Genomic DNA, 24,942 nt, shown 5'->3' with positions numbered 1-24,942 from the left:
AAAAGAAATGGAAACATAGGTCTACAAAAACTTATATAAGAATGTTCATACAGCATTATTCTTACTCAAAAAGTATATGTAACAGAAGTCCATCAAGTAATGGATAAACAAAATATGATGTATCCATATACCAAAATATTATTCAGCCATAAAATGGAGTAAAGTATTGATGCTTGCTTAAAACATGGATGAATTTTGAAAACATTATGGTAAGTGAAAGAAGTCATTCATAAAAGATTAGTTATTGTATAAGTCCATTTATATAAAATGTCCAGAAGAAGCAAACTTATAGAAACAGAGAATAGATAAATGGTTCCTAAGGGCAGAAGTGAAGGGGTTTGGTATGGTTAATAGACATGGAGTGATAAAAATGTTCTGAAATTAAATAATGCTGATAGTTGTACAACTTTATGAATATATTAAAAACCAATGAATTGTACAATTAAAAGGGTAAAATTTGTATATGTGAATTATATATATCAATAAAGTTATCACCTCAAAAAGTTAAAAATTCACTTACCATATGAGCCAGAAAACCTATTCCTAGTATTTTCCCAAGTAATAAAAACATATGTGCACATGAACAACTCTATGCAAATGTTTCTGTCACCTTTTCCATAATTACCCCAAACTGGAAACAACTCAGTCATCCATTAATCAGTGAATAAACAAAACTCTGGTACATTCATACTGTACTACTCAGAAAGATAAAGGAACAAACTGCTGGAAGGAAAGTAGTGGGGGAAAAATAGGGACAACTGTAACTGAACAACAATAAAAACAAACAAACTGCAGATACATGCAAAAACATGGATGAATCTCAAATCTGTAATATAAAGTTAAGGAAACAAGAATTAATGGTTACTAGAGTATGATTCTATTTATATAACATTCTGGAAAATGCACAATTGTGAAAAGGGAAACAGACCTGTGTGTGAAAAAGCCTGGGAGTGTAGGGGGAGGGGAGTAACTAAAAAGGAGCACAAAAGAATATTGTGGGGTACAAATACAGATATATTTATACCCTAAGTATAAATGTACCCATATTTTTCAGACTATAAGACACACTTACCCAGCCCCCCAAATTTGGAAGGGATAATGGTTGTTAATGCTGCTGTTGAGTTCTGTTTACATTTACATTGGTGAAATATGTTATTTATGTTATTAAATATTTTACCACATTTTTTGCTTCAAATTTTTTTTCTTATTTCGTCCTCTAAAACCTAGGTGCGTCTTATGGTTTGAAAAATACAGTATATAAATTTATATATACCCCATTTATATAAATATATAAATGTTCTATATCTTGACTGTAGTAATAGTTATATGACTGTCAAAATTCATAAAACTGGACATGTGAAACAACTTAGCATACAATTTCAGTGTATGTTAATTATATTTTAATAAATATAACCAAAACTCTGTACAAAATCTCAGTCATTTCATAATCATATGAGGGAAAAGCACAGGATGATTAAGTATTTTTTTAAACTTTCCAAAAGACCCTGGTGTGTTTCTCTGTTCTTTACACCTTGAATATTTTGAGTACAGCACTCCATAGAGATAAATGATATCCTTCTATTCGTAATCTTTAAAATAAAAAGTATAAGAAAAAAAGGTGTGATTTTTTCCAGTATCTTTTCCTGCCTGCTTCAGTACTACATCCTCTTACATAAACCCCACACAGAATATGGTTATCATTTTGTCTAAAATCTGTCTTTCTAATAAAAAAAAGTATGATCAAAGAAAATGCTCACTTCAGAATAACAGAATAAACGTGACTATGTTAACAGTGTTTTGTTACAAAGACCATTTATTTGTTTAAATAATAGATGATAAAGATAATACAATGAAGTCTGTCCAGAAAGTATCCAGCCATGTAATATGAAAAATAGATGCATTTACTGCAGAAGACACAAGATACAAGAGACATTATATATAGGCCAATGATGTCTCAGTTGCCTTCAAAGTAGGCACCTTAGGACCTCGCGCAGTTCTCCCAATTGCCATCAGCTGCCCCATTGTATTTTCCTGAATCTCATCGACTGTCTGAAATCTCTTCCCTTTCAAAGGTGATTTTACTTTTTGGAAAAACCAAAAGTCGCAGGGTGCAAAATCTGGATTGCAGGGGCTGCTGAGTCACCTGGGTCATTTGATGTTTCACCAAAACATTCTGTAGGAGATGTGATGCATGAGCGGGCACACTGTGGTGATAAAGCTGCCAATCACCAGTTGTGGCCTTGTGAATCATCCCAATAGTTTCCACAGAGGAGCTTAATTCAAAAGTGGATGTAGATCCATTGCTCTACTCCATCATTTTGAATGCAACAGCCACACAGTACACATGCTCACTCAACAACATCTCCTGTCCCCACTGACTATTACAATGAAATAGTCATTGTTCACACATGCACATTCCAATCCACTCTCCTTGGCTGCTAGGGGACATGGTTACATCGATGTTATGCAAACTGTTCTCATTATATTAACAATGGTTGGACTTTTCCTGGACAGACCTCATATATAAATAAAAATTTCCTTTCCATGAAAAAAAAATTTGACAATTTTAAAAACAATAATTACTGATTATTTGGCCTTTAAGTTTCCTTGATGAAAAATGTAAGCTTGATGAAAATACTTTGTGGCATGATTCTCAGTATCTGTCTGGAATAGTGTGCCTGGCTCTAAAGAAATATTTGTTAAAAAGCAAACATATACAGACCTACCATTAGTTCAATATCACTGCCAATTATATAGAGTTGATCTTCCATGGAAAGCTTCCTGTTCAAATGGGCGAGAACATACGTAATTCCAGGTAAACGCACAGCAGGACTGGTTAGAAGACTACCCCAGAGGGCACTGTAGAATGCTGACTGGTCTACTGCAGCAGCAACCTTTTCCAACAAAGTGTTTGTTCTGAGGTACAAAATAAAGTGGGTTAAGAAGGAAAATGTTTAGTTTCACATTGTTAAAATTAAATCACTGTTGTCTTCTAGAACATATGAAAGCATCCATGTTATACTTATATGCTCCACTCGAGAGACTAGTGTGATAGACTGGAAGAAGCATACACTTTAGAAATCAGAGGACTGGATTTAAGTCCTGGCTCTACCGCTTACTAGCTGTGTAATTTCCAGAAATCAGTATCTCTTTCCAGAAATCAGTATCTCTTCAGTTCAGTTTCCCCATTTGTAAAATGAGGATAACAACAAAAACAATACCACAAATCTTATCAATTTCAGTGGGTTGTTAAACACATACATTTTAATTAGTAGAATCTTATAGAAAAACATATTTTCTATATTTATTTTGAGACAGAGGGGAAGGGAGTGAGAATGAGAGGGAGAGAAACATCAATGTGTGGTTGCTTCTCATGTGCGCCCGCCCCCCGCCCCACTGGGGACCTGGCCCATAACCCAGGCATGTGCCCTGACTGGGAATCGAACCAGTGACCGTCTGGTCCACAAGCCGGTGCTCAATCTACTAAGCCACACCAGCCAGGGCTCATATTTTCCATAAAATCTTAAAGGGCATTTCCAAATGTTTCCTTCTCTTTGAAATCACACTATGTAATTAAGAACAACTTTGATGAATTAGACTTATGTCAGGACAATTACTGTTCTATTAAGGATTACACTTAATAATTAATTACTCTTGATTTCCTTTAAACATAAAATGAAAAATTTAATACACAAAATATTCATAATATTATAGCATAGTAGGGTCAGAATCAAGATAATCTGATAATGAGTTTTATTGTTCACTTACTATGTAATTTAATACTAACACTCTAATCCCTTCTCTTTTTTCCTTTATTTTTATTGTTGACACTGTAATCCCTTCTGACCTCAATATTATCTATGCATTAAAAGAACATGTTTACAAATCCTTTCATAGAACTTGTGTGGAATTAAATGGATAAACATAATGTTATGGTCTGACTGTTTGTGTCCCTTCAAAATTCATATGTTAAACTAATTCCCAAAGGTGATGGTATTTGGAAGTAGAGTTTTATGGGAGTGCTTAAACCACGATGGTCTGCTCTCTTGGATGAGATTACTTTTCTTATGAAAGAAACCTCACTGAGCTGAATAGCCCCTTCTAGTACTTGAAGACACAGAGAGAAGGCTCCAGCTACAAACCAGAAAGAATGCTCTCACCAGAACAAGATCATGCGGGCCCCTTTATCTTAGACTTCCAAACTCCAGTACTGTGAGAAATAAATTTCTTTGTTTATAAGTTACCCAGTGTGTGCTACACTGTTATGGCAGCCCAAATGGACTACGACACACAATGAGATAAATCATAGAGATACCTCATTAATAAAGACCATTGTTCATGTCTATGGTAACATTTCTAATTGTTAACTAGTGGAGTTATAGAGTAGTATTGATTCTAGGCTTGCTTCAGGAGAATTAATGTAAAAATTTAAAACAAAACTGATTTATAAACTAAATGAAGTAATCTCACATTATGTTTCTAAAATTGTAAGCAAGTAAGTAAAAAACTTAGTAAATGATAAGCTTCGGGGACAAAATTATTTTTTTCTCCAAGTACCTTATAAGGGTTATTCACCATTTTTTGGATTAGATTCTGACTGCATTATGGGAGCAGATGAAATATAATAAAATGTAGTAGTAGGTAAATGCACTAGAATAAATTATTTAAATTTAAATAATTAAGTCTACTTATAAAATAAGTTTGATATTTTCAATTTTTGCTATCTCAACTCGTAAATTTCTTTTTGGTAAGAATAATGTGATATTAAAGATACTTAATGCCATCTTTCATTGTCTACAACTATTAACTTCCAAAGAAATAAAAAGAGGCTCCAAAACAGATCAAATAATTTTCTTTGAAAAGTTAAAATATCAATAGTGTTATGTCAATGGCTAGTGAAACAACACTACACTTAGAGCTAGGTTATTTTCCAGCATTAACAATTTAAAAACTGTTGGTAATGGCCCAATTCCCCATTTTAAAAATTAAGTGTCCTACCTATTGTATTTTTATTTTAAATTATGGGTCACAATTTTTGAGTGACTTAAATATGCTAGGCTCTGGACTAAATGATATATTATGCTTGTTTATGGATGAGAGAATTGAAAAAAGTTCAGAAATATATCAAAAATAAAAAAGCTTTCTTGAGCTCGCATAATACCTGTTGGGCCAGGATTTAAACCCATACATTTATCTATCTCCCAAGTCTGTACTCTTACCACCTAGCTATACTTTCAGTGTACTACAGAGACTAGATACATTACAATAATTTCTTTTATGCTATAGAAACCTTCAGGTGGTATACTAAAAGATCTAGAAAACTTAATTTTTGTGATGTTAAAGCATTAAGATGCTTGCTGACAAATCCATGACTTCAATTACTTAGCTGTCCCAAAAACAGCACCATCTTACCTCTCATAGTACTCTGATCCTTCTTCTAAGCCAGGAAGAATACCAGTTAGCAATCCTTGTAGACCAGGCTTCAGTGTTTTACCCAAAGGCAGGTAATAAATCTCATACAAACTTAGCAATGTTGGTTTCACAGACATGGCAGCATTTGCAAGAAGAGGAAATAATCCAGAACTGTTTAAAAATATAAAAACATGAGCAGCTATATACTAACGAAGTAGACAATCTAGAAAAAAATGGAAAAAATTCTTAGAAACTTAGAAAGTACCAAGACTGATTCAGAAAGTAATACAAAGTCTGAATAGACTGATTACTAATAAGGAGATTGAATCAGTAGTCAAAAAACTCCCAAAGAAAAGCCCAGGACCAGATGGCTTCACTGGTGAATTTAACCAAATATTTAACGGATAACTAATGCCAATCCTTCTCAAAAAAATCAAAGAAGAGGGAACACTTCCTAACTCATTTTCTGAGGCCATACCAAAGCCAGAAAAGGACACTATCAGAAAACTACAGACCAATATCCTGATGAATATGGTATAAAAATGCTGAATAAAATACAGCAAACGGATTTGTCAGCACATTAAAAGAACTATTCACCATGATCAAGAGAGATCTATCTATACCTGGGATGCAAGTGTAGTTCCATATATGCACAAAACCAATGCAATACATTACATTAATAAAATGAAAGAAAAACATCATATAATCTTTTCACAGATGCAGAAAAAGCATGACAAAACTCAATATCCATTCATAATATTTATAGTACCAACGAACTGAATTATATAACAATAATATTTCTCAGATTATTCATTCAACAAATATTTATTAAAGGTCTATTATCCATCATGTAGTGTGTAAGGTACTGAGACTATAACAGTTACTAAATTATATGAAACAATTCCTGCCACATGCCCTCATAAAGCCTATTTTCAAGGGTCAAAGGTAGCAGATACACAGTAACTGGACAATATATATCTCCGATGGTGATAAGTGTCACCAAGTTAAACAAAAGGCACAGGAGGAACAAAGCAGGGGTAGTTATTGCAATTTAAATACAGTACTCAGAGTTGGCTTATCTGAGCAAACAATGAAAGAGAAAACATTTTCATAGTAAAGTGAAGCAGCAAAGCTAAAAGTTTGTTTTTTTAAAAAATAACTAAAATTGGTAAACTCATTACAAGACTGATCAAAATGAAGAAAAAAAAAGGATTTCTAATTCACCCATGCCAAGACTGAAAGAAGAGACATCACTATATATGTTGTGAAAGAATATACACTGAACGACTCTATGTAGGTAGATCTTAACATTTAGATAAAATGGGCAAATTTCTAGAAAAAAGTAATAAAACTGACATAAGCAGAAATTTTAAATAGTCCTGTATCTACTAAAGAAATTAAATCTATAACTGTAAACTTTCCCACAAAGATAAACTCCAAATGGCTTCAATGGGGAATCACGCAAATATTTAAGGAAGAAACTATATTGATGTTACAAAATTTCCAGAGAATAGAAAAAAGGCCCCAACTTGATTCCAAACCAGATAAAAATGTTAAGCCAGTCATTCTGTAGTGAACATAGATGCAAAACAACTAAAAAAAAGAAAAAAACAAACAACAAGATCAAGCCAGTGACATAAAAAAAGATGACAAATCATGAGCAAATAGCACATAATCCAGAAATGAGAGGTGCATTAAAATTCAAAAGTCTTGGACACTTTCTACCTAAGGTGGAGAACACAAGGAAGATATCCACCATCACCACTTCTCTTTAACACTGTCCTAGAGTTCCCTGTCAGTTCAATAAGGCAAGCAAAAATATCATTATCTTAAAATCAGAGCGTAAGAAATAGAACTGTTATTATTTGCATATGACATGACTGTATATGTTCAAATTCCAAGAGTCTAAAAGCTATTAGAAAGAACAGGTGGATTTGGCAAAGTTTCTGGATACAAAGTAAATATGAGAAAATCATTGTATTTCTAAATTTTAGCAACAATATCGCAAAGATTCCTTAAACAAGAAACAAAATGACCACACATAGAAGAAAAGGTTAAGAAACTGGACTTCATTAAAATTAAGAACTTTCTTCAAAAGACAATATAAAGAAATTCTGGTTCTTCAAAGATGCCATTGAGAGAACGGAAAGGCAAGTCACAGGCTGGGGGATAAATACATAGGAGTATACATAAATACAGATATATGGATACAAACAGAAACAGAAAAAGAGATGGAAGTAGAGAGGGACAGGGAAGTAGGGAGGGGGAGAGAGAAATACAGATAGTTGGAGAGAGTTTTTGACTAGAAAAAAACAGGAGGAAATTTTCTGGTGACAGAAATATCATATCTTGTTTTGAATGGTGGCTACACAACTGACTACATTTGTTAAAAATTATCAAACTGAATGCATGACCTGTACATTTTATAGTATATAAATTATAGAAACAATAAAAAAGAGAGACAGAAAGAATTGATAATCTAGATGGCAACATAAGTTTCTTCCTACTTCGGTCCCTGTTACAATAGGAACTACTACTAACTATCCATCGACAAGGTACCACCGTGAAATTCCTGGAACATGGGGGTGAGGATGATATATTACTTCTGAACCAGAAAGACTAAGAAGGACGACAAAGAACCACTAGAAGGGTAAGAGGAATGGCTACGTTCCAACTTCACTGCTGTCCACCAGGTTGACACAGTCCACACCAAAAGGGTGCCACTGGTCTACAGTGTCACCTGTGAGGAAAAGCCCAAAGTAGACATCCAGCACCTCCAGAACTGTGGAATACTTCATAGGAGGTCCACTTGGGTCTTATACTTAAGACCCAAGTAGGGGACCCAAGGGATAAAGGGGGAACATACAGGGATTGACTATTGAATATCAGATTGAAAAAGGAAACTGTTCTTTCCTTTTTTATCCTCACCCAAGGCCATGTTTATTGGTTTTTACAGAGGGGAAGGGAGAAAGATAGAGAGGGAGAGAAACGTTGATGTGAGAGAGAAACAATGATTGGTTGCCTTTTTATATGTGTCCCAACCAGGACCAAACCTGCAACCTCAGCATGTGCCCTGACCAGGAATCAAACCCTTGACCTTTCGGTTTGTAGGATGATGCCCAACCAACTAAGCCACACCTGCCAGAGGAAGAAACTTGCATTTAACAACATTATAGATACAACAGACCTAATATACATTTATAGAACATTCTATCAACAGCAGCAGAATACACATTCTTCTCAAGCAGAATGGAATATTTTGTAGAACAGACCGTATGTTAGGCCACAAAAGAAGTCTCAAAAAATTCAGGAAGAGAGAAATTATATCAAGTATCTTTTCTAAACACAATGATATCAAACTAGAAAATTCACAAATACAAAGAAATTAAAATCACACACCTGAACACAAAGGGATTAGAGGACAAATCAAGAGAGAAATAAAAAATACCTAGAAATGAATGCAAATGGAAACACAACATACCAAACTTATGGGGTGTGTACACATAGTTCTAAGAATGAAGTCTATAATGATAACATATATCAATAAAAAGAAAAGACATCAAATAAACAACCAAACTTTATACCCCTAGGAACTAGAGGAAAAAAAGCCAAAGCCAAAAATTAGCAGAAGAAAAGAAATAATAAAGATTAGAGCAGAAATAAATGAAAACAGAGAACAGGAAAACAACAGAAAAGATGAACAAAACTGAGAGTTCCTTCTTGGGAGAAAACAAAAAAAATTGACAAAACCTGAGCTACATTAATCAAGAAAAAATAAGAAAGAAACCAAATGAATATAATTATAAAGGAGACATTGTACCTGATATCACAGAAACAAAAAGAATTATAAAGCACTGCTATGAATAATTATACATAAAAAATTGGATAAACTAGAATGGATCAATTCTTAGAAATATAAAACCCACCAAGATTAAATCTTGAAGAAATAGAAAATCTAAACAGAGAAATAAAAAGTAAGGAGATTGCATCAGTAATCAAAACCTTGCAACAAGGAAAAGCTCAGGACCAGATGGTTTCATCGGTGAATTTTTTTTCAATTTTTTATTTCTTTTATTGATTCTAGAAAGAGGGGAAGAGAGGGAGAGAGGGAAAGAAACATGTTTCCCCTTCCTTCCCGTCTCTCTAAAAATAAAATCTTTTTTTTTTTAAGATTTTATTTATTTATTTTTAGAGAGGGAAGGGAGGGAGATAGAGAAATAGAGAGAAACATCAATGTGCGGTTGCTGGGGGTCATGGCCTGCAACCCAGGCATGTACCCTGACTGGGAATCGAACCTGCGACACTTTGGTTCGCAGCCAGCACTCAATCCAGTGAGCTATGCCAGCCGGGGTAAAAATAAAATCTTTAAAATATATACATATACTAAAAAGTTGACTCTGGTACTGTGTGGAGAAAAGGGTGACAGAGGATAAAAACAGATGTGTGAATGTTATGAGGCCAGTGATAAAGACCAGGCTAGAGGTTACATAGAGCAGATGCAGCTAGCAAAGGTAGAGAGGAGTAAATGTATTGGGACATAGAACAATAGCTAACATTTATGGAACTAATATTGTACATTGTTCTAAGCACTTCACATATGTTAACCCTTAATTCTATTAACAATCTATAAAATTTTACATTTTGCAGATGAGAACACACACATGGGTGACGAAAATGGCCCAAGGTCACAGAATGAGTTAGGGGTAAAAACAGTCTGATTCTATGGTCTCTGCTCTAAACCACTGTGAGACAAAACTCTTAGTGACAGAATGTACATGGGAGGAGAAAGAACATCGGCAAGCAAAACAAGATATCAACTGTAACTTTCAGATTTTAGGCTTGTGTAAATGGATTGACAATGGTGCCATTTACTGAACTTTACTGTACCGCAGAAGGCCAGAATTACAACAGAAGAGGATGAATTTACTTTGGGACAGGTTAAGTTTCAATTAAAAATTAAATTAAAAATTAAATTTATTGGAGGTGACAATGGTTAATAAAATTATAATATATAGGTGTCAGGTATACAGTTCTATATCATCTATATATTGCAATGCATGTTTACCACCCAAAGTCAAATCTCCTTCTGTCACAATATACTTGACCTCCCTTTACTGTTTACTACCCCATTCCCCTTTCCCTCTGGTAACCACCATACTGTTGTCTATGTCTATGAATTCTTGTCTGTTTGTACATTTGTCACTTTCAGTTTTATAAACCCACATATGAGTGAAATCATATGGTTCTTGACTTTCTTTGACTTGTATGACAAAGAAAAGTTTGAAATCATTTATTTGCAAAGATATATGCACTTTTATGCTCACTGCAGCATTATTCACAGTGGCCAAGACATGGAAACAACCAAAGTGTCCCTTAATAGATGATTGGATAAAAAATATGTGGTACATATATACAATAGAATATTAGTCATAGGAAAAGATGAAATACTACAATTTGCAACAAAATAGATAAATCTTGACAACATCATGATAAGCAAAATAAGTCAACTGTCTTTTAAAAATCCACACAGAGATGATATGTAGGCCAGAAATTTAAAGCAGAAGCCAAATGCATAATAGATAAATCATGGGTGTGGATAAACATGCCCAAGAAGTGAATATAAAGTGAAACCATAAGCACAGGACTAAGCAAACCTTAAGAAACTCCATTAAGTAGATTTCAGGGAAAGGAGGGAACTGGTAAACTGATCAAGTAACTAAACTGGAGAACACAGTATCAGAGAAGCCAAGAGAAAACAATACTTCAAGTAGATAATGGTCAACAATGTTGAAAGTTACTGAAGACATTAAGGTAGCTTATTTTTCTCAGGATAGATCTCAAGCTCAAAAAAAGTAGACAATGGTCAACAATGTCGAAAGTTACTGAAGACATTAAGGTATCTTATTTTTCTCAGGATAGATCTCAAGCTTAAAAAAATAGAAAGTCCTGTAGGCTCAATAATTTTGAATAAAAACTTCACAAATAACCTCTAAGGAACAAATTTTACATTAAACAATAATTAAAATTTTTCTGAACCACTTAACTATCAAAATATTTATGACTCATATGTGAAAACCTCCATTAAGGAATTAATTTTTTAACTTCTACTGCAAAAAGTATAACAGTTAAAATATATGCAAACTTTATGCAAAATTAAAAACTAAAATATATGCAATTTTACTTCTATGCAAACAGAGAGTAAAATTATTCTTACCTATATAAAAAAAGATCTTTGGCAAGTCGCTTAGGTCCAATGATTTTGAAGATAATTTCATATGTTTCGAGTGCCTTCCGATGAACTCCACCTGGTAATGCTGGATGTAGACACTGAGCTAGGCGCTTGCCTATCGTGAGCTTTTTAGGTACTACTTGGTACTTTGCATTATTTTGTAAAACCTTGAAGAAAACATTTTAATTCGGTTAAGAAAAAAATATTACATTCCATTTTATTTCCACTTTCTAACACACTATTATCAAAAAATCCTTATAGAACTTTCTTATACTTTAAACAAATTAGAGGAGACCAAAAAATCCTTATTTTTGTCAGTTACATGTATTAAGGTATATCATATTTGAAATTAAAGCTGAGGATTTATAAATATTTCTTGTGTTTTTAAAAATCCATTGCATGTTAATAGAAATAGTGTATTTTATGAAAAATAACAATATTCCAAACAAATTTTTTCAGAAGAGAGGCATTGTTTTAGATTTTTATAAAACTTTAATGTTAATCAGCCTTTGATCTATTTGGATATGTTGTTCGAAATATATAAAGAACATTGGACTTCAAGAGGGAGAACCACTGCTTTAGTGTATCATGTTATAATAGCAAGTAATTGTAGTATTTACAAAAATCTACATGAGATTAAAATTGCCTATTTGTTTTTACTACAATTCCCAAATGGACCAAACACATTTTGCTTTATTTATTTGATCATAGTATTTCTTAAGAGATCATTGGTCAGGGTAGGATTTATAGAAGAAGATCCTATTTTACAAACCACCCAAAGCAGATTAGTTATTTAAGTAATAAAAAGAACTTATGAATGTAGTTCTTCAAAGTCTTATGGTAAAAGGATGGCAGAATATTATAAAATCAACACTAAGAATGAATACAAAATAATATATTAGAACTGAATTTAGAAGTACACAAAAGTCCTTTATTTTACAAAATAAAGAACAGAGGTTAAAATATATAAAATGAGACTTGCCAAAGGCAGTACTAGCAGAAGAGTCAGCACCAGATCTTCTAGTTCATTAAAAAACAAACAAACAAACAAACAAACAAAAAAAACCAAGCAGAGGCTGTAACTGAGGTCCATTTTATAATTAAAAATATAAAAATCTTTGCCTTGTTTCACTGAGACTTTAGGTAACTTTAATTAATGACTTAAATACCCAACTTTGAATTATCTGGATACAGTAAAATCTATTTACATGAATATTGATAACTATAAGAAGCTAATTATATATGTAATTAAGCAAATTAACTTCAACAATTTGAACTGCTTTTAAATATAGTTCCAAGCAAGTCTTCGGAAAGAGACTTTTCAGAACAAAAAAGAACCTAACTACCTTTAAGCAAACTAGTAGTGTTGGCTGTAGTTCCATGGGGATGTTGTAAAAAGTCTGAAAAATTTATCAAACCTCAAATTATAAATGTTAGAATTTCACATGTGAAACATAAGTCTGGGGCATCTAATTTTAAGATAAATCCTTGGCATACAGAAAATGAAAGCTTTTCTTTTTAAGATAGCAAGATAATCATCTGCAGTATCAAAAGGAAAACTAGTGTTCTTGGTGTATATTTTAAGACAAATTTCTTTCCTAATAATTGCATGCTAAGCTGTTTGATGTTAAAATTGTTATTGAAAGAGCTTTCCTTTTCTATCTGCTCCCCTGGTTCATTTAATATTTAGAAGCATTCCTACTCACTGACAACTATTTAAAAAAATCCAAAAAACTTTGAAAACATAAAAACTATCAATATAATATCAATATAAGAAGATAAAAATTTGATTTTAGTTAAGGAAAAAAATAGTGTCAAAATTTAAAACTATGATCAATGATACCACCATATGTACAATGGATAAAAATCAGACAAGTCAAGAAAGATCATTCAAGACAAAGCTCTAAGTTACTGCTTGTCATTTTTCTAAAAAGTACTGTACTGACTATCATTTCAGTTTGGTGGGATATAAAATGTTTCCTTACTCTTACATACCATTTGCAAAGGACATGTTACTGCTTTCCACATGCAGGTTTTCATTTTGTTACCACTAACTCCAGAACCCTATGTGGTGTTCAACTACAGAAACTTATTAGCTCTATGGTTAGCATATGTGCTTGTTACATGTTTTTATAGGTAACAGTAACAACAACTATAATTTTTCTGTTTTGGTCTTAAAAATACGCGAGACTACACAGGCAAGCAACTCATGAAGTAAAATAGCAGTAACAAAAGTAATTCTGAGATTTAGTTATGTTTTCAAATTTTTTACTTCAAGATTTAGAGAAATTTAATAAGCATAGATACAGATTACTGATTTGTACTACTTTTTCTGATATGGATGAGACTGACATACCTTATTAAGTTTTCCAAGTGCTGAAATCAAATCTGCCCATTCACTGGAGTATTCAAAATTCTTTAGTGCTTTGTCAATTGCAGCTACATAGTTTCTATATTTGGAGTCACTCAGTAACTCCAGCTCTTCTGTGTTCATCCTCCCACAGTGTCACACTAGAGGCCAGTTCCAAAATCATGTAAAATCATTACCTGCAAAAGAATTTTGCAGGAGGAACCAAATTACAAGTATTAAAATGGGTTCAGATGCTCTTTTACAGAGTTAACCATTAACTTTAAAATGTTACTTCATTTAGAGGACTTCCGGCCAAGATGGAGGCATAGGTAAAAACACTGTGCCTCCTCGCACAATCAAAATAAGGACAACAACAATTTAGAAACAAAATAACAACCAGAACTGACAGAAAATTGAACTGTATGGAAGTCAGACAACCAAGGAGTTAAAATAAACATATTCATCCAATAGACATATTGGTAGGTAGGGCGTAGTCGGTGGCCGGGCAGAGAGGGGTCATGGCACAGAAAGCAATGACACTGAGCACACAAGGCATCCCGGGCATGCAAGACAACAGTGGGTGGACCCTGAGCACGCAGGTGGTGGCTGGCAGACCCCAGGCGCAGGGTGGCAACAGGTAGACCCAGTGAGGTGGCGATAGTGAAGCAAGACATTGCGCACAAGGTGGCTGGCTGACCGGGTGGTCCCACATTCGTGTGCAGATAAACCAGGCAAAACTGGGGAGTGAGAGACCGTGCAACCCAGGGTCCCAGCGCTGGGAAATAAAGCCACAAACACTTATTGAAAACACTTGTGGGGGTTGAGGCACAGGGAAACACTCCCAGTCTCACAGGAGAGTTCACTGAGAGACCCATGAGGTCCTAGAACGTACACAAGCCCACCCACATGGGAATCAGCACCAGAAAGGCCCAGTCTGGTTGGGGGAAGCAGTGGGAGGGACTGAAATCTGACAGAGAGAAAAGCAAGCATCATTGTTCCCCCTCAGACCCTGCCCCCACATACAGAGTCACAACCCAGTTCCTGGGTTGACCCGCCCTGGTGAACACCTAAGGCTCCGCCCCTTATATGTAACAGGTGCGACAAAACCAAAAAAAAAAAAAAAAGGCCCAAATGGAAGAACAGATCAAACCAGAGAGCAAATACAACTAAGTGACTAAGAGATAGCCAACCTATCAGATGAACAGTTCAAAGTACTGGTGATCAGGATGGTCACAGAATTGGTTGAATTTGGTCGCAAATTAGATAAAAAAATGAAGGCTATGCTAAGTGAAATGAAGGAAAACACACAGGGAACCAATAGTGATGGGAAGAAAACTGGGACTCAAATCAATGGAGTGGACCAGAAGGAAGAAAGAAACAACCAAATAGAAGAGAATGAAGAAACAGGAATTCAAAAAAATGAGGAGAGGCTTAGGAAACTCCAGGACATCCTTAAACATTCCAACATCTGAATTATAGGGGTACCAGAAGGAGAAGAGGAAAAGCAACAGGTGGAAAAGTTATATGAACAAATAGTAAAGGAGAACTTCCCCAATCTGGCAAAGGAAATAGACTTCCAGGAAGTCCAGGAAGCTCAGAGAGTCCCAAAGAAGTTGGACCCAAGGAGGAACACACCAAGGCATATCGGAATTACATTACCCAAGATTAAAATGAAGGAGAGAATCCTAGAAGCAGCAAGAGATAAGGGGACAGTCACCTACAAAGGAGTTTCCATCAGACTGTCAGCTGATTTCTCAAAAGAGACCTTGTAGGCAACAAGGGGCTGGAAAGAAGTATTCCAAGTCATGAAAGGCAGGGATCTACATCCCAGATTGCTCTATCCAGCAAAGCTTTCATTTAGAATGGAAGGGCAGATAAAGGGCTTCTCAGATAAGGTCAAGTTAAAGGAGTTCATTATCACCAAGCCTTTATTTTATGAAATGTCAATGGGACTTAACTAAGAAAAAGAAGATAAAAAACATGAATAGTAAAATGACAGCAAACTCACAATTATTAACAACCATACCTAAAACAAAAACAAAAAGAAACTAAGCAAACAACTAGAACAAGAACAGAACCACAGAAATGGAGATCACATGAAGGGTTAGCAACAGGGGAGTGGGAGGAGGAGAGAGGGGGGAAAGGTACAGAGAATAAGTAGCATAGATGGTAGGTAGAAAATAGACAGGGGGAGGGCAAGAATAGTATGGGAATGTAGAAGCCAAAGAACTTATTACACATGGACATGAACTAAAAGGGGGTAATATGGGTAAGAGAGGGTGTGCAGAGTGGAGGGGAGTGAAGGGGGGAAATGGGACAACTGTAATAGCATAATCAATAAGATATATTTTAAAAATGTTACTTAAATTAGAAAAGGTTAATACTTTGGTAAGCTAGTATGCAGGGTCATGGAAGTATTAACAGACTGCTTTAAAGAAAACTCATTGTGTTTCTTCATAGGAACTGGAAAAATGGCTGTGAGATTTATGGGATTTAGAAGAGTAGGAAATATTCTATATTTTGACTTTAAAATCATCTTATTTCCCTGTCATATTTGCTGATAAAACATTTCTGATATACATAGCTCTTTCCTTTGTTTTGATCTTACACACTAAGATGGGTTAGACTGTAAACATCAAGGACATGCAAAATAGAAAAAGGAAAGGAAAAAATTAATGACTTGGAGATTATTTTATTTTATTAAACAATAAGTGAGCATATAGTACAAAGGAACACCAGCTCTTTGAAATTAAACCTTAATTTCTTAATTTTAATAAAAATGACAAGTACATGAAGTAGTTTAAAATATATTCACAAATTCTTTGATACTACTTTCAAAAAGTGGTACCTAATCCTCCAGCCCCGTGGGCTGGACTTTGTGACTTAATTCTAAGGAAAATAATAAAGCAGAAATGACAATGTATAATGGCTAAGACTATGTCATAGATGCACCCTAGATTCTGCCCCGCACCCACCACTAGTGCTGGGGAAAGCCAGCAAGCCAGTCACCATGTTATGAGGATACTTCCAAGAACACTATGGATTAGTTCCTGCAGTAAGGGCTTGAGGTTTTCTGAAAACAGCCTTGAGAATGAACCATTTGAGAAGCAGATCCTCCAGCCCCAGGCAAGCTTTGATTTGACTGCAAGACTAATCGACACCTTGATTGTAACTTAATGAGAGAACCTGAGCCAGAACTACATAGCTACATCCCCCAAATTTATACCTTGAGAAAGCTGCTGTTTTAGGCCACTGAATCCAGGAGTAATTTATTATACAGCAATAGATAACTGACACAGAGTAGTAACAGGATTTAATTGAGGCTTAACTTGGAAACCAATGTAGCCTTTCCTGCAACTATTTTGGTATCCTTTCTGACTTAGTTAACTAACTCTGAAACTTTCCCTGGAACTGGGTTCATGGAACCAAAGGAGGTTCTAAGAATGGGTCTCAAAGGGAGTTTAACACAATTCAATGGGCAGAGGGAAGGTGTAAAAATAGTCTTTTCAACAAATGGTTTTGGGATAACTGGATATCCACTTCTGTAAAAGAATTAAGTTTATTCCATCCTCACACCTACACAAAATTTAATTCAATATGGATCACAGATTTCAATGTAACAGCACTGTAAAACCCTTAGAAGAAAATACAGGATTAAATCTTCGTGACCCAGAGCCAGCCAATCTTAGAAATAACATGGACAGCACTGCAAGCAACAAAAGAAAATAATAGTTAAATTGGATTCCATCAACATTAAAAACCTTTGTAGTTCATAGGACATCATCAACTCACCAAATGGAAGAACATCTATCGCCCATATTTCTGATAAGGAACTTGAAATATATAAACAACTCTCATAAGTTCATAATAAAAACACAAATAATTTAAAAATGGGCAAAAGATGTGAGTAGACATTTTTCCAAATATACACAAATGGTCAATAAGTACATAAAATGATACTCAACATCCTTAATCATCAGGGAATGCAATTCAAAACCACACTGAGATACTCACACAACTAGGATGGCTGGAATAAAAAAGACAATAAAAATATTGGCAAAGATATGGAGAAATGGAAAACTTCTACACTGCTGATGGGAATGTAAATTAGTGAAGCTGCTTTGGAAAATAGTCTGACAGTTCTCAAAAGGTTAAACATGGAATTATTGTATGACTCAGCAATTCCACTGCTAGGTGTGTTATATGCACCCAAGAGAAATGAAAACAAGCCCACACAAAACTTTTGGATGAATGTTCAAAGAATTATTTATAATAGCTAAAGACAGGAAATAACACAAATGTCCATCAACTAATGAATGGATAAATACAATGGAATATTCTTCAACTATAAAAAGGAATGAAGTACCACTACATGCTATAATATGGATGAACACTGAAAATATGCTAAGTGAAAAAAACCTTTTATAAAAAAACATATTGTATGATTCTACTTATATAAAATGGTCAGAACAGACAAATGTATACAGAAGTACATTAGTTTTTGCTTAGGGTGGTGGGAGGCAGGAATAAGGGGGGAAATGGAGAGTGATTCCTAATGAGAACAGGGTTTCTTTTCCAGATTATAAAAATGTTCAAAATTGAGTGTAGGAATGGTTACACAACTCTATGAACGTACTGAAAACCACTAAATTACACACTTTAAATGGGCAAAAGATGTGAGTAGACATTTTCCCAAATATACACACACTTTACATACACTTTGAAATCTATACACTTATATACATATGTAAATATTACATATTTACATACACTTTTCCAAATATACACACACACATACATACACTTTGAATTGTATGGTATGTACATTATCTCAATAAAGATACACATATACAAAATGAGCCTTATGGATCCGTGAAATTCCTCAAATTACATGCAAATTTTACACATTACATTTTTGGGGGGAGATAAGTCTACTACTTTAATAATATTTGCAAAAATATTTTTCTACATAATCTTCAAAAAGTTTAAGAATTACTACTCTACAAAACACAGCCTGTATTAGTAAAGCCTGTTTGCAACAGAAAAAGCTATTTTTTAAATTACTTTAATGCTTTTTTAGATGAAAAACTAAAGTCACAATTATTTTTCCTCAGAATTTTATTATATTCTTCTATTATATTTCAGCATAATTTAAAGATAAATCAGATACCAATCTGATCCTCTTTTCTTGTTGTCTGATAGTTATTTTCTTTTCCTTTTCTTTCTTTCTTTTTATCCCCATCACAGGACATGTTTTGATTGATTTTAGAGGGAGAGAGGGAGAGAGAAACATTGATGTTGGAGAGAAACCCTGTTTCAGTGGGAGAGAAACACTGACTGATTGTCTCCCATACACACCCTCACTGGGGATCAAGCCTACAACCTAGATATGTGCCCTGACTGATAATAAGTATTACCTTTTTTTGGTGTATGGGATGACACTCCAACCAACTGACCCATCTAGCAAGGGTTAATAATTGATTTCTTGTTGTCTGATACTTGTAGGATACTCTTTTTTATTTTTTATTGCTCAAGTACAGTTGTCTTCATATTCTACCCACTAGTCTCCCCACCCCATCCATCCCCATCCCCCACCCTCAATCATACCCTCCTTTGGCTTTGTCCATGTATCCCCTACACATGTTCCTTGAAAACCCTTCCTCTTTTTACCCTCATTATCTCCCACCTCCCCTCTGGCCACCTTCAGTTTGTTCTTTATTTCAATGTCTTTGGTTATACGTTGCTTGCTTGTTTGTTTTGTTGATTGTGTTCCACGAACAGGTGACATTGTACGGTATTTGTCTTTCACCACCTGGCTTATTTCACTTAGCATAATGCTCTCCAGATTTCTCCATGCTGCCTTAAGGGACAGGACTTCATTCTTTCTTTCTGCTGTGTAGTATTCCATTATGTAAATGTACCACAGTTGTTTGATCCACTCATTTACTGACGGGCACTCAGGTTGCTTCCAACACTTGGCTATTGTAAATTGTGCTGCGATGAACACTGGGGTGCATAGGTTCTTTTGGATTGGTGTTTCAGGATTCTTAGAATATAATCCCAGCAGTGGAATCACCAGGTCAAAGGCAGTTTCATTTTTAGTTTTCTGAAAAAATTCCATACTGTTTTCCACAGTGGCTACCAGTTTGCATTCCCACCAACAGTGCACCAGGATTCTCTTTTCTCTACAACCTCTCCAGCACTTGCTGTTTGTTGATTTGTTAATGATGGCCTTCCTAACTGGTGTGAAGTGGTATTTCACTGTGGTTTTAATTTACATCTCTGATGGCTAGTGATGCTGGGCATCCTTTCATATATCTCTGGGCCCTCTGTATGTCCTCCTTGAAGAAGTGTCTGTTCAGGTCCTTAGCCAATTTTTTAATTGAGTTGTTTGTCTTCCTGGAATGGAGTCCTGTGTGTTCTTTATGCATTTTGGAGATCAAATCTTTCTCCAAGGTATCATTGGCAAATATTTTCTCCCATAAAGTTGATTCCCATTTCATTTTCATGAGTTTCTTTAGCCATGCAGATTTTTTATTTTTTAAGTATATTTTATTGATTATGCTATTACAGTTGTCCCATATTTTTCTTCACTTTATCCCCCTCCATCCCGCAACCCCCCTCCCTCCAAATTCCTCCTGCCTTACTTCATGTCCATGGATTGTATGTGTAAGTTCTTCGGCTTCTTCATTTCCTATACTATTCTTAACCTGCCCCTGTCTATTTTGTACCTATCATTTATGATTCTTATTCCCTGTACCTTTCCCCCACATTCTCTCCCTCCACCCCTGCACTGATAACCCTCCATGCGATTTCCATTTCTGCGATTCTGTTTCTGTTCTAGTTGTTGGCTTACTTTTGTTTTTTAGGTTCAGTTGTTGAGAGTTGTGTTGGTTGTCATTTTACTGTTCATAATTTTTCATCTTCTTTTTCTTAGATAAGTCCCTTTAACATTTCATATAATAATGGCTTGGTGATGATGGAACTCCTTATCTGGAAAGCACTTGATCTACCCTTCCATTCTAAATGACAGCTTTGCTGGACAGAGTAATCTTTCAGGTAGGTCCTTGCCTTTCATAGGGGTACCAGAAGAAGAGAAAAAGCAAAACATTGAAAGCTTATTTAAACAAATGAGGAAATAAGGAAAACTTCCCCAATCTAGCAAAGGAACTAGACCTGCAAGTCCAGGATGCTCAGAGAGTCCCAAAGAAGCTGGATCCAAGAAGAAGCTTTTTAGTTTGATGCAGTTCCATTTGTTTATTCTTTCCTTTAACTCCCTTGCTGTAGGGGACATATCAGTGAAAATATTGCTGAGTGGGCTATCTGAAATTTTCCTGTCTCTGTTCTCCTCTAGGACTTTTATGGAGTCACAGCTTATATTTAAGTATTTTATCAATCTTCAATTTATCTTTGTGTTGGTGGTCAAGTTTCGTTTTTTCTTTTTCTTTTTTTTTGTTTTTTGTTTTTGCATGTACCTGTTTAGATTTCCCAAAACTATTTGTTGGAGAGGCTACTTTTACTCCATTTTATGCTCCTGCCTCCTTTGTTGAGTATTAATTGACCATACACACATGGGTTTATTTCTGGGCTCTCTATTCTGTTCCATTGACCTATGGGTTGGTTCTTATGTCAGTACCAGATTGTTTTGATTACAGTGGCCTTGTGCTATAGTTTGATATCAGGTATTGTGATCCTTCCTACTCTGTTCTTCTTTCTCAAAATTGCTGAAGCTATTCTGGGTCATTTATGGTTCCATATAAATTTTTAAAATATTTTTTCTAGATCTGTGAAGCATGCCATTGGTATTTTAATAAGGATTGCACTGAATCTATAAATCGCTTTGCGTAGTACAGACATTTTAAGGATGTTAACTTTTCTAATCCATGAACACAGTATATGCTTCCATTTATTTGTGTTTTCCTTAATTTCTTTCTTCAGTGTTGTGTAATTTTCTGAGTACAGGTCTTTTACCTCCTTGGTTAGGTTTGTTCCTAGGTACTTTATTTTTCTTGTTGCTATAACAAATGGATTTTCCCCCAATTTTTTCCCCTTTCTCCCTCCCTTCCCCTCTATAAAAATAATTAAAACAAAAACTTAAAAAAAAATCTGTTTGGTTTCCCTGTGAATACATTGACTGGGTAGTGGGGAAGTGGAACTGAAACTTTTTAGGTAGCAAGGGTAAGTCCTGAGAATCCAAATTACCTTGACTGACCATATTCTGTTTTTGTTTTCAATTTAGGGAGAAGAAAAACATTGCTTTTTTAAAATACATATAAACAGTAGAAGGTAAAACAAGAACAGTGATAAAAATGCATGCATGGCTACTTAGAATGATTAAGAAAAGAACAACCAGCCCTGGCTGGCATAGGTCAGTGGATTGAGCGCTGGCTGCGAAGCGAAGTGTCGCATGTTCGATTCCCAGTCAGGGTAAGTGCCTGGGTTGCAGGCCATGATCCCTAGCAACCGCACAGTGATGTTTCTCTCTCTCTCTCATTCTCCTTCCCTTCCCTCTCTAAAAATAAATAAATAAAATCTTTAAAAATATATGTATTTAAAAAAATCTCTTTAAAAAATGAAAAAAGAAAAGAACTCTTTTAGCTATCCTACCAAATCCTTTTTTCAGTTTAAAACATCACTTTTCACAAAGCATCTTTCTCAAAATAAATATGCTCATTTATAGGTAACTATTACTCTTCACTTAACAATGACAATTGGGCAGGGGGTGGGTACAAGGTGGAGGGGAATGAAGGGGAGAAAAAATGGGACAACTGTAATAGCATAATCATTAAAATAAACTTTAAAAAAATGACAATGATTCTGCTTAAAATTCAAAAGAAATATTCCCTTAACTAAAAAAACAGACATAAAATAAAAGCAAAAATAATCTTATGTTCAATTAAACCTACTATATTAAGTTAATCAAATCATGTCCAATAAAATTTAGCCAATATGTTTTAGAACATTAGTAATTTTACAGTGATGTTTCACCATTTTAAATTAGTAAACAATAGACTATTTAGTGTTCAATTTAGAAACAAAGACTGGTTGTTACATGAATTACCTTAGAAATGCTATGATATATATACTAATCAGTACTAATTTTTCTACACTTCCTAGTGTATTTAAGTTTAACTGAATATCTGTAAACAAACTTGAATCTGTGAGAGAAAATAAGTATTTTTACCCACCTAAAAAAAAATCCCGGGTAGTATTAAGGTTTATTTTCCTTTGTAAATTTTATTTAAACTTCCAAAAGTAAAACAGTAGGAGTACACACACATACACACACAAATTCATTAAAATGCAAATTTAATCATGCCTGTGCATCTAAAAGGCAGGATCAAAATATTACACAGGCAGGAAGGTACCAACATTTTAGCTGAGTGATTTCACATACAGGGACTTATAAAATATTTCACACTGGACACAAACCATGCATATGTCTGTGTATATCAGTTTACTCAAACTATGAAAGAATGGTGTTAGACAGTCAGTAGGTTTGCAAGGGTGAAATCCCTTGAATGGCAAAGGGAAGAGATTAGAATTCATTTCAACAATATTAAGATATTTCACTGACAAAAACAGGGTAACAGTGGTATACTGGTCCAAAGTCCATGTGCCCAACGCTTTGAAAAGCCAAATCTCAAAATATCAGAGTTTGGAGTTAGGAAAGGTTTACTAATTGAGAAGAAGCCAAATGAGAGGACAGGGGCCCTAGTTCTCAAATCCATCTTCCAAAAGTGCAGAGTTCAGGCTTCTTTTATGCCAAGGGAAGGGGAAATGAGAGGGGCAAGAGGGAACTGACCACCACAGACATTGGGAGCCAGCCAGCAGGTATCTAAGGATGCGTGTGCTAGTTAATATGAATGCAGTCATAAGGTTCCTGCCAATCTTTGATAACCAATAAATACTTCTCTCATCTCGTCAGGGAAAGCACTTTCTGGTAAGGACCTGTTTTTATAATACTCAAGCTGCAAGCGGAATTTCTCTAATGATTAGCATGTCTATACACAAGACTAAGCAGAAGTTATTAGACTGAAGGCCATGAGAACAGAGCAGACTTCAACAAGATGGAGTCAGAGATTGAGCATTTCACTTTGTTAAACATTAACTTGTACATGTCTTGCCTCTCATGTTTTAAGGTTAAGGTGAAAACAGAACAACAGTGTTAATTACACACATCATAAAAACTTCATTGAAGTGTTACTATGCAAGAGAAAGAAGTGTAGATATTCTGGTAGATACAACAAAGAATCAGAAACAAAATAAGGTGTTCTTGATTACTGGAAAATATTCAGAGTCCCTTTACAAAAACCAGCTACCCTCCAAAACACTAATAAACCATGAACTGTTATTATTGTACTTCTCTACTTTCTGTTTCATAATCACTCTGCTCTCTTAAATTTCTTTAGGCTATTACTCCAATACAAAAAACATAACCTGTCAAGAACTGTTATTGTTATTCTCTGAATTTTTTTTTTTACTTCATTACTGTCAAGAGAACCATCATCTTGCCAATAACACAAGCTTGCATGTGGGCTTTATCTCCTCATATCCAATCTACCAGCAAATTCAGCTTTTTTTGTTGTTGTTCCAGCTGAAGTTGACTGTAGTAGACATTTTTCAAAATAGTCTTTTAATCACAGCTCCTGAATGACTACACCTGAACTATTACAATAGCCTCTCAGTTTTACTAACTTCAGCTTCTCTAACAGCCAATTAATTTTACACAGCAAAAAAATAGTTTGAGCATATTACTTCCTGCTGGAAGCTCAGAAAAGTAAATGTATAATCCATAAAAAGCCCTTTAGCCCAGTGCTTGCTTAGCCTGGAAGAAGTACCCATCATTGCTATCAATGTGACACTTAATTACTTAGAAATGAAATGAAAGCTCTTAATCATGTGATGATAAAGTCTTTTTATAAACTGTACCCATTCATATCTCTCCTGG

The 24,942-nt window shown here is 34.8% G+C and overlaps 1 protein-coding gene across 7 annotated transcripts in view; it reads right to left on the bottom strand.

Moving 5' to 3' along the window:
- The window catches only part of DOP1A (DOP1 leucine zipper like protein A), a 110,229-nt gene that overhangs the window by 65,864 nt on the left and 19,423 nt on the right, over nucleotides 1-24,942 (bottom strand). For all 7 annotated transcript variants that reach the window (XR_006786109.1, XM_045842624.1, XM_045842628.1 and 4 more), the window contains exons 2-5: nucleotides 13,998-14,188; nucleotides 11,627-11,808; nucleotides 5,413-5,583; nucleotides 2,727-2,916 (exon numbers count right to left, since the gene is read on the bottom strand). Coding sequence is in view for 6 of the 7 variants with exons in the window: in XM_045842624.1 (XP_045698580.1) it covers nucleotides 2,727-2,916; nucleotides 5,413-5,583; nucleotides 11,627-11,808; nucleotides 13,998-14,135 (681 nt within the window). In the remaining variant the exon portion in view is untranslated. The remainder of the gene's footprint in view (nucleotides 1-2,726; nucleotides 2,917-5,412; nucleotides 5,584-11,626; nucleotides 11,809-13,997; nucleotides 14,189-24,942) is intronic.

The sequence above is a fragment of the Phyllostomus hastatus genome, unplaced genomic scaffold, assembly GCF_019186645.2.
Source record: "Phyllostomus hastatus isolate PE091 unplaced genomic scaffold, TTU_PhHast_1.1 phas_contig_40, whole genome shotgun sequence".
In the NCBI taxonomy this organism is placed as follows: Eukaryota; Metazoa; Chordata; class Mammalia; order Chiroptera; family Phyllostomidae; genus Phyllostomus; species Phyllostomus hastatus.
Note: the sequence above shows the minus strand (reverse complement) of the source record. Positions and strands in the feature narration are given on the sequence as shown.